Genomic DNA, 12,975 nt, shown 5'->3' with positions numbered 1-12,975 from the left:
TTTTTTACACTTTGTTTTGTTTCTACATAACATTGTTCAGGTTTCTTTTGGTCGTGACTTTGAGCAGCAGTTGAGTTTCTGTGTGGAGGCCAGAGCCACCTTCTGTAACCTGGAGCCAGTCCTGGTGCAGCTCATTCATGTTAGTATAAATCTGTGTATGTGTGCATTTAATCAGAGTGTGATATTCTTGCACCCACTTCATCTTCATGCTCACCTTGTCTTGTCTTTTCAAGACTGTAAACCAGCTGGCAATGGAGACCAGGAGGGTGATGAGAGGGAGTCACTCCCGAAAAACGGCCGCATTCGTCAGGGTGAGTCGGTGCACACAGCAGCGGCCGACATCTGATCACTGTAGGACACTGTACATACCTACAGGAGCAGATATTAGTCTGACTACTGAAAGCTGGATGTATTGCAGTTAGAACACATTTGACACCAAATTCCATGTTTTTTGTGCGTCTCTCTGCCAGGCGTGTGCTGCCTACAGTTATATCACCATCCCGTCTCTCAGCAACATCTTCAGTCGTCTCAGCCTCTATCTGCTGTCTGGACAGGTTGCATTGGCCAACCAGTGTCTCTCCCAAGGTGAGCAGCTGTTTGGTTTCAGATTGTAAACTGGAAGTAAGGACATAGCACAGGGTCAGGATTTAGTGTTCAAAACCTGGGTCTTCCTTTTCTTCCTCTTTTCCTCTTCTACAGCGGATGCCTTCCTAAAGGCAGCGGTCAGTATTCTTGCAGAGGTTCCTCGTTCCATCAGCGTGGAGGGGAAAATTCGCTCTTCTGAGAGCTTCCTGCTGGACTTCATCAGTAACTTCCTGGCCACACTGCTGGTTGTCCCGGTAACACACCCCATCAGCCTCTCTAGTACAGACAAATGAGCAAAAATCCTCTGTTTTGTTAGCTCAGGCAACAGGTGTGAGTTTTGAGGAGACCAGACCCATAATCTCCTTGTACTTGTACAAATCTGTGTGTGTTTTCAGGATCATCCAGAGCACGGTGTGCTTTACTTAGTCCGCGGTCTCCTCAACATGGTCCAGGATTACACCTGGGAGGACAACAGCGACGCCAAGGTGCGGGTCTATGTCAGTGCTCTGCCCCTGCTGGCTGCCATGAGCCAGGAAACCTACCTTTACTGTATCCCCAAAGGTACATGCACACCCAGACTAGTCAGACTATCAAGAATACACTGATGAAAAAATGAATTATATTTTCCTTTGAGCAAATTATTTTGGAGCACACAGTCCAGGATTTTTCAGAATTTCAGACAACTGTCTAATTGTCCTTTTGCATTACACTCAGATTAATTCCTGTATACGTTTAGATAATCATGGTTTAAGTGCTACATACTGCTACTGCTCAGCTTTGTAGCTGGATACTGTACTTTTTATCATTTTCTAAATTGTAGTGGTTTATAGAGGGACTTTATTATATGTGATCACTGTGTCAAAAGCATTTTTCTACCTAAACATACCTTTCCCCCTGTCTTCCCTGGCCTCAGTGGATTCCAACGAGACACTTTACGGAGGAGATCCCAAGTTTTTATCAGAGCTCAACAAGCTGTGTGAGACTCTGATCGGACAGATCCTGGACCACCTGAAGGCACTCGGCCGGGATGAGGTGAGGACAGACAGGAAAGCAGCACTATTTTTGTTCCTCCCATGATGCATCTTCAACAGAAACTGATTTCTGCCCCCTCTGCAGGACATTGCCTGCAGTTGTATGTTAGCAAGATTTGGCATCTCCCCCATTAGATGATGGTCCCTTCACCCAGTGCTATCACTGTATGGTGCATTAATGTACAGATGGGAAAGGCCAACATCCACTGTTACTCAGTTTGCTAGTGCCATTTTTCTTGCCACCTTTGCAGCACAGCGCACGGCGTCAAAGCGCTCTAGCCTTCTCCCTGTTCGGTGTACTGTTGGCTCACGGTGACCTGAGGAACAACAAACTGAGCCAGCTAGCCGTCAACCTGTGGAACCTCAGCCACAAACAGGGGCACTGTGAGACTCGTATCTCAGTGAGTTCACACCTTAGGCATACTTAATGCATTTCACAAACACGTTTTAAATCTTTGTGCTTGTTCAGATTGCATTCATCTTCCTGTTATTTGTTGTTCTCAGAATAAAATGCTCTGTGTGAACACAGCCTTACCTTCTCTTTCTCTCTCATCCAGGTTCGGACTCTGGAGTACATCAAACATCAGGCTCAGCAGCCCGACATGACACACCTGTCAGACACTGTCCAGAGGCTTGCGCTGCAGTCCCGCACCTGAACACCAGCCTCAATGAGCTTTGTAAAAACAGTTGTGCGCCACAGATCAGTTTTGTCTAAGATGCACAAAGATAAAGAAAAACTGTATGGGGGAAAAATATACTTGGAGACTGAAGTTGCAAAAAGTTGATCTTGTGCCAAAATTCCTTGGTTTTGCAATTCTTAAAGCTAAAATGGCAATTATTTAAACAGTCATAGGATGGTAAAGCCTTAAATAAAATTCTTTAGTCTTGTTCAGTGGCAAAACGCTTGGGTACATTAAATAATCTAGGCTACAAAACCCTTAAACGAACCTACAAATGACTGAAAGTTTTCAAAGAAAAATCACATTCCTCTGAAGATTTCCTAGTTTTGAAGCACAGCCAAGGGTGAGGGATGCCAGGTTCTGGTATATAAAACAGAAAACTGATATAGCTACAGTACAGTGTCATGTCTACAAGTTTTTGGGCTCCTCATTCCTACAGTGTTACCCTGCACCTTAAAAAAGTAATCATTGGAACATAAAACATGCATACAATTTACATATTATTGGTTTAATGTGTTGTAACAGGTCATCTTCATGCATTCATTCTGCTTTGTATTTAAATTCTGAGCCTGTGTGTAATATATTTTTAACAGCTTGTCTCATAGCAGTATTAATATCTACAGTATCTCAAAATGTAATTTTGGTTATCTACTATTTCCCCATGTGCCTGCTTGTTATTACACTACATAACGCATTAAAAAATGGACAGGAAAACATTTGTTTCAAGACATTCCCAAACTCTGTTGTAATTATTTACTTAGTGAATCATTAAAAAGGCAAACACTCCCCTTTAGTTCCCCCAAAAACCCTGAATGCTCAAGAACAAAATCAAACAGCTGTGACAACATTCACTGACAAACACACAGCAGGCTTTTGGTTGCACACCTTTACACTGCCAGATAATTAATCCTGACAAAGCTGACTTTCAGGTTAGTGAAAAAAATAAATAAATAGCTGACTGGGGCTTGTACGAAACACAGGAGGCTTTTCCGTACACATGTGGCGACATCACTGTTAGTGATCCAACCTGTGCGTGTCACTGAGCTAACTTTTCAACATCTATGGCAAAGTGATTGTTAGCAGTCAGGATAAATGGTTACTAGTTAATGCTGAGAGGCTGCACATTAACACTGTTGAACAGACTATTCCGTACACTGCTGCACTACCTGCGCACTAAGCAGTACTTGTCGGCATGGGCAGTTAGTTAAACAGCTAGCAGGCCTACAGCAGTGAACTAAATGACTGATGTCTGCAGGGGAATACAGCCAAAACACAGGATCTGGACATAAAAACTATTTCAGTTCATTTACATACACAAAATAAAAACTTGTGCTGAAACCACTTTTGAGAAATTGCATTTTAAAATTCTAAGCACAGATCTACAATGTCATTAGTGCCCAAATCGACTCCTGGTGGTCTCATTCATTTGTACATCATTTTGCAAAACAAATGCCCGTCCATTATTTCTTATCACAGTTTAATGTGCAAATGAAATGAGTCACCACTTTGGAGTCATTTGGATGGTAGTGATGTGCTGAGGCCTATTAATGCAATGTCTAAAAGATTTCAACTTTGCCTGCACAAAAGTACAGAAGTAATCCAGTTTATTCATATCCTAATCATATGGTGTGCCAATACATACTTAAGACTAAACTGGTGCAACTTTGTCCTCTTGAACATCAAATTGTATTAGAATTTTCAGATGGCAGAGGCAGTGGAGGAGCTGAGGTCAGTACGGCAAGTAAGTGATGCAAACTAGTCATTTTAAGTTAATGAGGACATGTTTCTTTTGGATGCTGATGTGTAAATGCATGAATAACCCTATCTATAATGATCTACGGCAAGTAAGTGATGCAAACTAGTCGTTTTAAGTTAATGAGGACATTTTTTTGTTTTGGATGCTGATGTGTAAATGAATAACCCTATCTATAATGATTCTAAGGTTTTAAGCTATTCCTCCACTGATGCGTGTCAATAGGGGTCTGGCTTCACGTGCACAACACTGCTGAAAAGCATCCAAGCAGAAACACTGGTACTGCTGTGGAAGATCCTTAAAAGTCAGTTCTGCCTGAATTTCCCTTTAGATGACAGACCTCAGTGGTGTGACAGAGATGCCTGGGAGAAATGTTGGTCACCGGAGAGAATCCTGATTCCAAACTTAAACATGTAAGGACAATTCTGCTAAAGTTGAGTCATTCAGAAATAGTTTGCAGGTTTTTGTTGCACTGGAATTTTGGTGTTTTTATTTGCCGTTAATTCTTCGGGTGCCACACCACTGGTCTCATTGTTGCATCCACACCAACAGACAGATGCAATCACAGCAAAGCATGTACACCAACACTATTTTATCGGTTCTTGTGTAGCACTAAGACATTGAGCCAGTCAGTCCCGTATAGAACTCCAAAATGGCCAGTATTAACAAAATAAGCAATATGCTGCCATCCTCATGAAATGGTATTTCAGCACTATCAATTTTACTTGGATTTCTTTTTGCTCACTTTTTCATACATATAGAGAAATAACACTTTCTAAAAGTGTGTTGAGTCTAAAATAGCATACTGAATTATCTTATAATTTATCAATTCATATACTTCACTATTCTTAGGACTTTATTTCTTAGTCTATGTAATAGTGGCCATTCTGGACTTCCATATCCCACACAGATAACATTGTAAGTAAATAAACATTACTCTAAATTGGAAGACCTCTGGACAATTCTAGTTTCTAGTATTTAAAACAAATTTGGACTTCACAGGGGGGACTTGACCCCCTCACGATTACCTGGAGCACAGTTAGGGCCTTAAAATAAAACAAAAAAACAACTTAAAAACAGCAAGCTGACAAGACCAGGACTAAGGGAAAAAGCTAATTACTGAATGATGTGAGCAAAGAAAAGCTGTCAATAGAAACAAACTGTGTGTGTGAAAAACAGTGATAAGCAGCAGCTATGAATCACACTTTTTATTGTGCACAGGCTGAACTGATGAGAAACTACAGATCCACCTCTGACGGGAACTGTTGAACAGTAATAAAAAGGAGAACAGAAAAGGGGACAATAGACTAAGCAAGTAACATTTTGTAACATGCAAAGCAGGACTTGTTCCAACAGACGGCTTTTCACAGTGTCTCATTTTGATCCTCTCATTCAGCAAGTGCACGGCAAAAAGTGGGACCTCTACACTTGAGCTATGTGGATATAGACAGCTGAATGTTTGCAATAACGCGTTTGAATAGAAAACTGTCAGCCACCACTTTGATCCATAGAGGAGACACCGAGCAGGAAAGGTGTGTTTGGTTGATGTTCAAGGTGCAAGATGACTTCAGATAACTTCTGCAGAGTTCTGATGTCTTTTGTCCATAAAGCTAATGGACAAACTAGAGATAAAAAAATGGAAAGATGACCTTAGCTACAAGTACAATTTAACTTAGAAGTCATTTTCAAACAAGCTGTTGAAAAATGCAAACAGCAGCAACACAAGTGTTGTGATTGTGTAGCTGTGTGACAACACAGCTGGATAACTGTAGTGAGTTGGCTAAACCCTATTATAATGATGTCATCAACATCATTACAAAAAGGCTGTCATGTGCTCCTCTCCCCTGGGAGACATTCCCGTCTCCTGGGAGCAGACAGTTTAGTTACCTGTCACTTAAACATCATAAACAATGATGAAAATAAAATAATAGAATTCAATCTGTGAAGAGTTTTGCAGTTTGGCGCAGTCAGTCCAGACAATGCTGACAGGGACGTTTTGGCTCTGATTTTAGACTCGATGGGTGAAATGGGGTTTCTTGAAAACAGTGCACCTCTGAAAACACAGAGCACAACTTCGGCCCATCCCTGTTGTCGATGGGATGAAGGGCGGTCGGGTGGCTTTCTTTTTTGGGTTCGTTTGCTCTCCTTATCCTGGGTTGCAGCTTCAGTCCAACTCTATGGGGCTGCTGTCCTCCTGGGCTTCTTCAGCCCCGTCATCCTCCTCGCCTGACCCCATCAGGCTGTTCAGCATCACCATCACTCTCACATAAAAATGAATTTAAATCAAGTGCATACAATGATGCAGTGGTTTACACGACAGCTTTTCAAAAACTGTGTGTGTGTGTGTGTGTACATACACAGATAAACTGCACATATGTTTATTAAATTTCTTGCAAAGTTAGATGAGAAGATCAATACCACTCATATCTGTAAGGAAAACGTGTGGCTGGAGCCAGCAGCTCTGGCGGCATGTCTGCACAGAAGGCCTTTCTCACACATCTGACAGAACAGATATGCTCGTACTTTAATCAAACCAGTCTACATTGGCCATGTAATGGCATTTTACATGCATAACCACAGTGATTGTTTACTGGGCTCTAAGTGCTTCCAAAATGCAGATGACCTTTGACTCAGTACTGTGCCCAAACACCTTCTGTGTAGAAGCACATGGAGCTCTGGAGCTGCTGCTGCCAACACTATGCCTTCTGTTCAGACGTGGCCTAAAGATCATCACCACACACACACACACACACACACACACACACACACACACACACTACTAACTCCCCTCTCCACTGGCTGCCTTCCTGACAACCGCTTGTGTTGAAAAATCTGCATTCAACTAAATTCTTATTTAATATCATAACACAATTAAAATGATGGATCACATTCACACCATCTACGCTCTGTCACGATTTACCCATTTGACACATTACATGAATCTGTTGTTTCACTCTATGTAGATGAATTGTGTGTGTGTGTGTGTGTGTGTGCACATCCAAAACAATGAGCTGCCTCATTCCTGTAGAAGCAACCAAATGTTTCAAGCTGCTAAGGCAGGAGCAGTTTGTTTCTCAAAGGATGGTGAAGCTAAACAGAGAGGCACTACCTGTGTGTCAAATATTATACAGTGTGCAAAGTTATCACTTTCATCATGCCTCCTTTCCTTTGAGGAAGTACTTAGAATGGCGTGAACTATGAATCAAGCCGATTACATGAAGAAAAATAAGGATAGACAGTAGCTACATCTGAAGATTGCTTTGAGAAGAAGGAAGAGTGCGAGCTTTCACAGAAAGGAGTGCCAAGTATATAAAAGGAGAAGAGACAGAGGGTGGAAGGAGATTGTTGTCTCTGTATCATGTGCTGCTAAATCTGTTCTAGAGAAACGCCACAACACGGCAGCACATGTTAAAAAAAAAAAGAAAATCCTAATACAAAATGTACAGAGCTCAGTGGAAGAAATACAGGTTATCAGTGACTTATATCTGCTCAGTGAGCAAAGACTTGGTCCACTCACCTAGCAGTCCACCATATGATGGCGATTGTTTGGGTGGAACACCAAAGAAAAGCTGTCCTATTCTGTCGAGATACTGAGGAGCCAGAAGACGTCCACGGGAAGAGGAAGACAAAACAAGAAGTGAATAAGACCAGTTTCAAAATTACAGGCGATCTCATGGGCTGAACTATTCCACCATATCATAAAGAAAATATCTTAAATAGGGCGTGCATTTTAGAAAATAGAACATTTTAAATAGGTCATGTTTGAAATACTATTAAATTCCAAAATAGTTTCATAGTCTTAAGTATGCAAACATAAGTGTAATAGTAATTAGTAATAGTAATTCAGTAATAGTACTACAGCTGGAGTACTATTACTGAAGGTCATGCAAGACATGATTAACACATGATTACATGGTGAAATGGTGAAGAAATGTCTGTGCACAGAGCAGTTTCATAAGACTCACCTCAATATACATGGGGTCCCTCTTCAGGGAAGGTTGATATTGCTCACATAACACTGTGAAAACTGTTAATTTACCCCTGAACAAACAAACAGAAGAAAAATTTAATACTGCACATTATCATCTTCGATCTATTCAAGCACGAACAATTTGTTGATTTTACATACAACATTTCTCCTCACCCGTCCACTGCCAGCAGCAGAAACCAGATAAAGTTTAGTAGAGGCTGGACGAAGGGAGGGCCCTTCTCTATGGACGGATGTTTCTCTGTGTATGTGCTGAACACCACAGAAGCACTGTTTTTGTTCTTTAAGCAGAGGAACCTGGAGGGGTTGTGAGTAGAGAGATGGAAAAGTACAGAAATAAAAAAAGGGACAGACAAAAACAAAGGGAGGAGATGGGAAAGAAAACATGGCAGAAAGTGGGATATGGAGGATGAAGGAAAGAAGAGGGACGATGGGAGACCAGAAAGAAAGAGACTGAAGACATTTTAAAGAAACTGCTGACCGACACAAAATGGATACGACTGCAGGCTGACATGCTGGAAAAGGATGCACCAGCAGGACCTTCCTGCACACACAGATACTAAATCTACACCTGAAATCTCAAGTTCAGAATATATTTACAGAGTATTATATTGTAGTGCTCATTTCCACAAGTTCTTTTTAATAAATATATGATTACTGATTGACAACTTCGACACTAACAATATAAAAACGAATAGTGGTGCTTTGAAAATGTGGAAATGACAGTTTACGTACTGTAGGACAGCTTGCGCCACAAACATGTCGACCTCACTGCGGAAGCCTCGTGATGCCGAATACTCCACCAGCATCTGTGCGCAGCCCTCCCCGTCAGATGAATGCAGGAAGTGGTAACGAGATTCACTGTAGTTTTGCTCTGGAAACACAAAAATGTCCATTTTGACTGATAAGGTATTAACTTTCACACAGGGTTTAGAGTAGCTAGTACATTAAGAACATCATTAAGGGCAACGCACACCAGCCAGATGCTGAGACAAAGGACATTGCAGGGTGTAGCAGAGGTGTTGTAGCAGAAAAGGTAAAATCTTAATACACCTTTAATCATGAACCAGAATCATATCTTTGTGATATTATATTTTGTGTATCATCTTCTACACTGCATAAACTAAACAATTACCTTTCCACAAGGTGACAGCTAGCAGCTGGTGTAGTTTGGGGTGGCCCAACTTGCCGGAACCTCCTGTGGACCATTTCAAGGCTCTGGACACAAACGCTACTCTCTCCGGTGAGTTCTGGTCCATCAGGCTGAACAGCTTAGCCAGGCTTTCTGCAAACATACAATCCTAACATCATCAGAGAATGTTCTAATTTGAAATGTTCTACTGTACTGTACTGTCCTCGAGAAAAGTGGGCTTTTCTCAAAGTCAGGACAAAGGCAGCATGTACACTTCAATGGAAGTGTGACCGATACAGCATGGTGCAGGTTTTAATATCAATATCTTATGCCAATTTATTATGGCCTATTACAAAGAAAAGCCCATGTTCTCCTCTCCAACTTCCAAGTCTGAATGCAGTCAATGCTCGAGTCCGAGTTATCAGTGCTCAAGTCCAAGTGGAGTCACGAGTCCTGAAAATCTGGACTCAAGTCCGAATCCTGGATTAGAGTACTACAGCACTGGTCTCCACTACTGGGATGCCGGCAGCTGTCAAAATAGAACAGGACTTTCTCAAAATAAAATGACATTATATCCTGCAACTATCCATTGTTAAACATTATAAAAAGTTAGTGTTCTATGGGCAGCTTATAGATGAACTGAAATCATTTAAAGGTTCAAGGTTGCTACTCACCTAATATTTCATCTTCAACTTTTGTGTCAGATTTCTCCAACACCTCTAACACAAGCATGGAGAGATCTGCTGCGCTGTTTTGCTGCAAAGGAAAACATACCCAAATGTATTTCCTTAACTATGTTATCACAAAATGTGTTTTGGGGTCTAAGAAAAGAGGTCTAATCAATCTACCATGAATTCATCACCTAACTGACAGACTGGTACTAGTTTATGTGTTGTTTGATCAGTAGCAACCTGTTACCATCAGACTTCTGTACTGCTGAACAACAGTTAATCCAATACAAAAGTTACACTTCCATTCCTACATGTGGTTTCACTTGTGAAAGACAACAGTTGACATTAAAATGACACAAAATGGGACAATAAACAGAGTCTAGTTTAAGGTGACATTAGAGTCCTTGGCAGAAACCTAGTGTAGCATGTACCTGGTTATAGCTGAAGAAGAGTAGAGCACCATTGTACATCAGTTCCCTCGCCTCAGCATGTTTTGCCTGTGACATGTACCTGATGGAAGACAGGAGTGTCAGTCTTGTATATGTGATGATACCATCTGCTTATCAAGACAGATACCAGCTTGTGTGCAGCAGTCAAGACCCCTGCACAAGGCTGCAAGATAAGACACATGCATACTGGATTTACTTGAGATACAGACAAGGTAAAAATGTTAATATAATTTCCTGCAGACCACAGGTCAGACAGTATTTCCTAGACTTCTCATGTTGCTATAACAAGATTTTAGGAATAAATATTACCTTAGCTTGCTCTTTTTTATGACTACAACAAATAGAAGAAGGAGAGGATAAACTCACTCTGTGGAAAAGGTTTTGCCTTAATTGGATTTGGCTCAAAACAAATCACTGTTAGTAAACTGCAGGAGGTGGACAGTCAGCCAGGCTGGCAGCACAACTAGGTTAATCTGGTTTATTACCACAAACAGTATCCAGGATCCTTTAGTGTTCCAGTGTTATAAGTTATTGGAGAAGATATTTTTTGTACATGTATGCCATCAGACACTAGAAAATAATACTACTTGTGACAGGATTCTACAAATGTGTCCAATAGTCTTGTTACCAGCTGTGAATCAAGATCATACTCGAGATAAAATAATTGTAGTAACGGTTGACAAAATACGTCTAAACATCACATACACGGCGGGGCGGCATGAGGCTAAGTGGCTAAATGCTAACACAGCAAGGCAGCATCAACGTGTTTAGAAAACTAAAGCGATGAACAAACCAGTTAGCTTAAACGAGAGGTATCTTTACCAGTAATATAATAACACATACTGTCTGGCTGCCTTGCTTTAAAAAGACCAACACGGTTATCATTAGCTGCTGGTTGTACTGCTAAACTAGCTAGATAACTAGCCGTAGTTAGCAATCGAATTTTGTGACTGTACGATTGACAGCGCAGCTGTCCAAACAAGCAAAGGGACCGGCATGTGTGGGTGGGTCCGTGGTGAAATTCCTCCAATCACAGATAGGCAGGTATAGAAGCAAGGTTGACATCAGAATGATCTGGAACAGGCAGGCCCCAGAGCAAAATGACAAATACACGAACATGAAACAAAATCTTACCTAAAAAATAAAGTCCTGTACATCTGATGTGCTTCATAGTAATCCCCCTTTTCTACACTGGCTCGTAGTTTCCCTTCAACCCTCTGGACGCCTCCTCGGTTTCTGGCACTGGGGCACCTCAGGGACTCCGGCTCCGACATTATCGTTGCTCAGTCCAAGTATTGACAGTGAAGGCTTTAAACATAACAGACCCTCTTCGCTTGCCGTAGACAGTGGGTTGTAGTAGACATGGACAGAGCTGATGAATCTTGTGACCTGATAGCCTGTAGCATGAATAAAGTAATGTTAAGCTTAGGAGAATTAAAACGAGTTGGTGGTTAGTGAAAGATACCTTCACCTAATAGTCACGTAGTTTCATGAGGTGTGTATGAGCAATGTCGTCGTCGTCGTCCCCTCCCCCAGCGCAATTCTTATTATTCACATCCTGTTGCAGGAGCACTACGTAGTGTGTCAATTAATCTAAAATTGTCCTAAAAAATGACAAAGCCACTTTATTAAAATCAACATGCACCTGCCCTGTATGAGACAGTGTGTCAACAGAAAACAAAGAGTAATTTATCACTGCTCAGTTTATTGCAACTTTATTTTTATTTTTCTTTATTTTTATTATCCTTATTTTGTGTTTTGTTTGAATGAATGAATGAGATGGACTCACACCGTCCAAAACCCTACAGCTGTTGCAGGTTGTTCTTCACCAGTCTCTTCTTCACTTCTGAAGCTGTGCAGAAATCTCAGTCCTTTCTGTTTCCTTTTATTTAGCAAACTTATCACTCATTTTTAGTGCTATTTCATCTGAAGTGAGCAAATGTCCTGATTTAAGCCGGTGGACAAATGTCAGAGCTATGTAGCTAATTGTAGCTGAATATAGAGTCCTACGTCCATAATGTTGTTCTTTATAAGTTCAGTTCTTGAAGTATATTAGGGAAGCATGTTACCAGCCTGTAAAAAATGACAAATTTTTGTGTATTTTTTCCTTATGTGTTAATTGGTTTGGTTTGATGAGAGAAAATGGCTTTTAACATCAACAAATTCAGCACAAATAAACTAAAAATTCAGCTTTGTTTTGCAGGAAGTATCCAAGGACAGTATTAGGAAATTGTATGCCATTGACATGAAATATTTTATATTTTACAAAAAAGCTATGGAAAAAATTATAATTGTAGGCTATATCCATACAAATCTAGCCACAGGGGTTGCAAGCCAGTGACTTCTGTGCCGGTCCCAAGCCCGGATAAATAGAAAGGGTTGCATCAGGAAGGGCATCCGGCGTAAAAACATGCGAATCATCAGTGTGAATTCCATACTGGATCGGTCGAGGCCCGGGTTAACAACGACCGCCACCAGTGCTGTTGACCTACAGGGTGTTGGCAGAAATTGGACTACTGTTGGTCGAAGAAGGAGAGGAGGTAGAAGGAGTTGCAGACAGAGAGAGAAGAGGAAAGGCAGGAGTATAGGTCTGAGAATAGGGACTCTTAACGTTGGCACAATGACAAGGAAAGGTAGAGAGCTGGCGGACATGATGGAGAGAAGGAAGGTAAATATACCGTGTGTT

General features: G+C 41.2%; 3 protein-coding genes across 5 annotated transcripts in view; 2 read left to right on the top strand and 1 right to left on the bottom strand.

Annotated features, from left to right (window-relative positions):
* The window catches only part of vps35l (VPS35 endosomal protein sorting factor like), a 10,800-nt gene extending 6,674 nt beyond the window's left edge, over window positions 1-4,126 (top strand). Inside the window, exons 23-30 of the mRNA XM_020620350.1 lie at window positions 41-139; window positions 234-311; window positions 471-585; window positions 700-839; window positions 981-1,146; window positions 1,499-1,617; window positions 1,868-2,017; window positions 2,174-4,126. Of these exons, the coding sequence (XP_020476006.1) occupies window positions 41-139; window positions 234-311; window positions 471-585; window positions 700-839; window positions 981-1,146; window positions 1,499-1,617; window positions 1,868-2,017; window positions 2,174-2,272 (966 nt within the window). The 3' untranslated portion in view covers window positions 2,273-4,126. The remainder of the gene's footprint in view (window positions 1-40; window positions 140-233; window positions 312-470; window positions 586-699; window positions 840-980; window positions 1,147-1,498; window positions 1,618-1,867; window positions 2,018-2,173) is intronic.
* Window positions 4,127-5,171: 1,045 nt separating this feature from the next.
* On the bottom strand, window positions 5,172-11,852 carry get4 (guided entry of tail-anchored proteins factor 4). 3 transcript variants are annotated; one of them, XM_020620348.1, is made up of 11 exons: window positions 11,761-11,852; window positions 11,424-11,686; window positions 10,272-10,350; window positions 9,844-9,925; window positions 9,173-9,322; window positions 8,773-8,911; window positions 8,194-8,334; window positions 8,015-8,090; window positions 7,566-7,639; window positions 6,356-6,360; window positions 5,172-6,299 (listed from the first exon to the last, which is right to left on the bottom strand). In XM_020620348.1, exons 2-11 carry the CDS (start codon window positions 11,561-11,563, stop codon window positions 6,214-6,216), a joined length of 972 nt encoding a protein of 323 aa, XP_020476004.1. In that variant the 5' UTR covers window positions 11,564-11,686; window positions 11,761-11,852; the 3' UTR covers window positions 5,172-6,213. The 3 variants fall into 3 exon arrangements, with proteins under 3 accessions (XP_020476004.1, XP_020476003.1, XP_020476005.1); XM_020620347.1 differs by having other exon boundaries at window positions 11,424-11,822; XM_020620349.1 differs by lacking the exons at window positions 11,424-11,686; window positions 11,761-11,852 and adding an exon at window positions 10,656-11,230.
* Window positions 11,853-12,048: 196 nt separating this feature from the next.
* Window positions 12,049-12,975, top strand: part of mrtfab (myocardin related transcription factor Ab) — a 48,606-nt gene continuing 47,679 nt past the window's right edge. The window contains exon 1 of the mRNA XM_020620367.1: window positions 12,049-12,106. Within this exon, the coding sequence (XP_020476023.1) occupies window positions 12,060-12,106 (47 nt within the window). The 5' untranslated portion in view covers window positions 12,049-12,059. The remainder of the gene's footprint in view (window positions 12,107-12,975) is intronic.

Source organism: Monopterus albus, unplaced genomic scaffold, assembly GCF_001952655.1.
Source record: "Monopterus albus unplaced genomic scaffold, M_albus_1.0 scaffold236.1, whole genome shotgun sequence".
Taxonomy (NCBI): domain Eukaryota; kingdom Metazoa; phylum Chordata; class Actinopteri; order Synbranchiformes; family Synbranchidae; genus Monopterus; species Monopterus albus.
The sequence above is the reverse complement of the archived record's forward strand: the minus strand, read 5'-3'. Positions and strand labels throughout refer to the sequence as shown.

Excerpts from the sequence above, each read along its gene's own strand:
- get4 (XM_020620348.1), bottom strand. The coding sequence starts at position 11,563 with ATGTCGGAGCCGGAGTCCCTGAGGTGCCCCAGTGCCAGAAACCGAGGA. Across the intron at positions 8,912-9,172 it reads AGCTGTCACCTTGTGGAAAG|AGCAAAACTACAGTGAATCT; the intron begins GTAATTGTTTAG and ends TTGTGTTTCCAG. Across the intron at positions 8,335-8,772 it reads GTGGCGCAAGCTGTCCTACA|GTTCCTCTGCTTAAAGAACA; the intron begins GTACGTAAACTG and ends CAACCCCTCCAG.